This window comes from Penaeus monodon, chromosome 20 (assembly GCF_015228065.2).
Source record: "Penaeus monodon isolate SGIC_2016 chromosome 20, NSTDA_Pmon_1, whole genome shotgun sequence".
NCBI lineage: Eukaryota > Metazoa > Arthropoda > Malacostraca > Decapoda > Penaeidae > Penaeus > Penaeus monodon.
Genome location: NC_051405.1, coordinates 14,032,284 through 14,033,894, shown reverse-complemented (window position 1 = coordinate 14,033,894; position 1,611 = coordinate 14,032,284). Strand labels below are relative to the sequence as shown.

Below are 1,611 nucleotides of genomic sequence, written 5' to 3'. Positions count from 1 at the left end.
ATGCAGGAAACAGCAGTTCGTAAACCCCTATATTTCCGACTCCTGTGTTCTCTTATTCAAACTACAGGCAAAGCAAAGCCAACATCGACTTTGCCTTTCAAATTCTTCAACAGAAGCTGTCTCTTCATCATACGCATTTTCGTCTCTCACTTGCTCGATATAAAATTGAGCAAGTTCATGTTCGAATTCACGTTTATCACAAATGTTATTATTCAACACAGCTGTGTTTAGCCACATACTAAAAGGTCACACGGCGCATCAAAACCCAATGCATAAATACTGAGTCAGACTGACCTGTGACATCGACCTGGCTTGGATTAGCTCACAAACAGCGCTGTGGTTGTTGTGCACCAATGTAACAAACGCGCCGTAGCTCTAATACATATTTCTCAGCCTTTCTCAAAATTTTAATTTGTTTTGAATTCTAATAGCACAGTCAAACAATGATAACTCATTGAGCAATATTTCTCGCCTAGTTATATATTTCATAATGTACTTGTAGGAAATAAGCAGTCTCCCTTGGCAAAAACTGCAGTCTAACAGAGTCGTCCTTTTGCAGGTTGATGCTGGCGGCCGCGGCGTGCGTGACCTGCGCGAGAGGAAACATGGATATGTCCAAGATCCGACGCGAGGGCGGCGCTACCATCACCTCCTCGACGCTGGCCTGGGTGCACGTGAGCGAGGGCATGCACACGGCACACGCAGTACTGGTTGCAGAAGATGATCCCGCTACAGTGTGGTGTCGTGCCGAGAAGCACGGCACGTTTGTGGCCGGAGCCATGCACGGCGGAGTGTGCTCCGTGCCTTTCCTCGGCAAAGTGCTGCGCGTGGAGGGTGACTTCGAGGTGCTGGTGTCCGTGAATGGCTCCGCGAAGGTGAGATACGTGCAGTGGGACCGCTACATGGCCCCCCCTCACAACGCCGTGGCTGCGCACGCGAAGCGCTTCTTGGCGGTGCGCGAAGGCAAGAACAGCTTCCCGCAAGCAGGCTTCCTGGCGCCGCAGGAGCGTCGCGCCCATCTGGTCGCTGGCGCCGACGTCGTCCGCGTGGACAACGCCATGGTGCTCGTGGAGGACGAGCCCGTGTCCTACGACCTGCGAGGCATCACGCTGGACGGCTACATCAACGTCTCGAATGTGGACACGGTGCTGGCAGAGGCCCTGCTGCTCAACCCCGGCCCCTCTCGGCAGCGGGTGGTGGAGGAGCGTGAGGTGGTGGTGAAGCAGTTGTCGTACTGGGGCAGCGTCAAGGGCACTTACGTCGGCCTGCCCTCGCACGTGGTGTCACCGCCGCCTGAGACCGAGGAGCACGACCTGGTCTGGGGCATCCAGAATGAGTTCGACCGGATGCAGCGACAGATCCTGGAGTACGACCTCCCCCCCGGCACGGGCGTGAGGGTCCATCTTATCGGGACCGTGCGCACGACGGAGGCACCCTACAACGGCAAACTGACCACCACGTACCAGGACGGGAGCCAGGTCTCGCGCGTCATCGAGGGCCTTCACATGGACCAGCGGCTGGTGCTGCTCAGCGCCAACTACTCCTCCCCGTACTACATTCACAACAACACCGTGCTCGACATCCCCGCGCAAAAAACGATGCTCTACAGCT

At 55.9% G+C, this 1,611-nt stretch overlaps 1 protein-coding gene across 1 annotated transcript in view; it reads left to right on the top strand.

Moving 5' to 3' along the window:
• The window catches only part of LOC119585643 (protein unzipped-like), a gene marked incomplete in the record, with an annotated part of 50,175 nt that overhangs the window by 46,966 nt on the left and 1,598 nt on the right, over positions 1–1,611 (top strand). Inside the window, 1 exon segment of the mRNA XM_037934317.1 lies at positions 560–1,611. Within this exon segment, the coding sequence (XP_037790245.1) occupies positions 560–1,611 (1,052 nt within the window).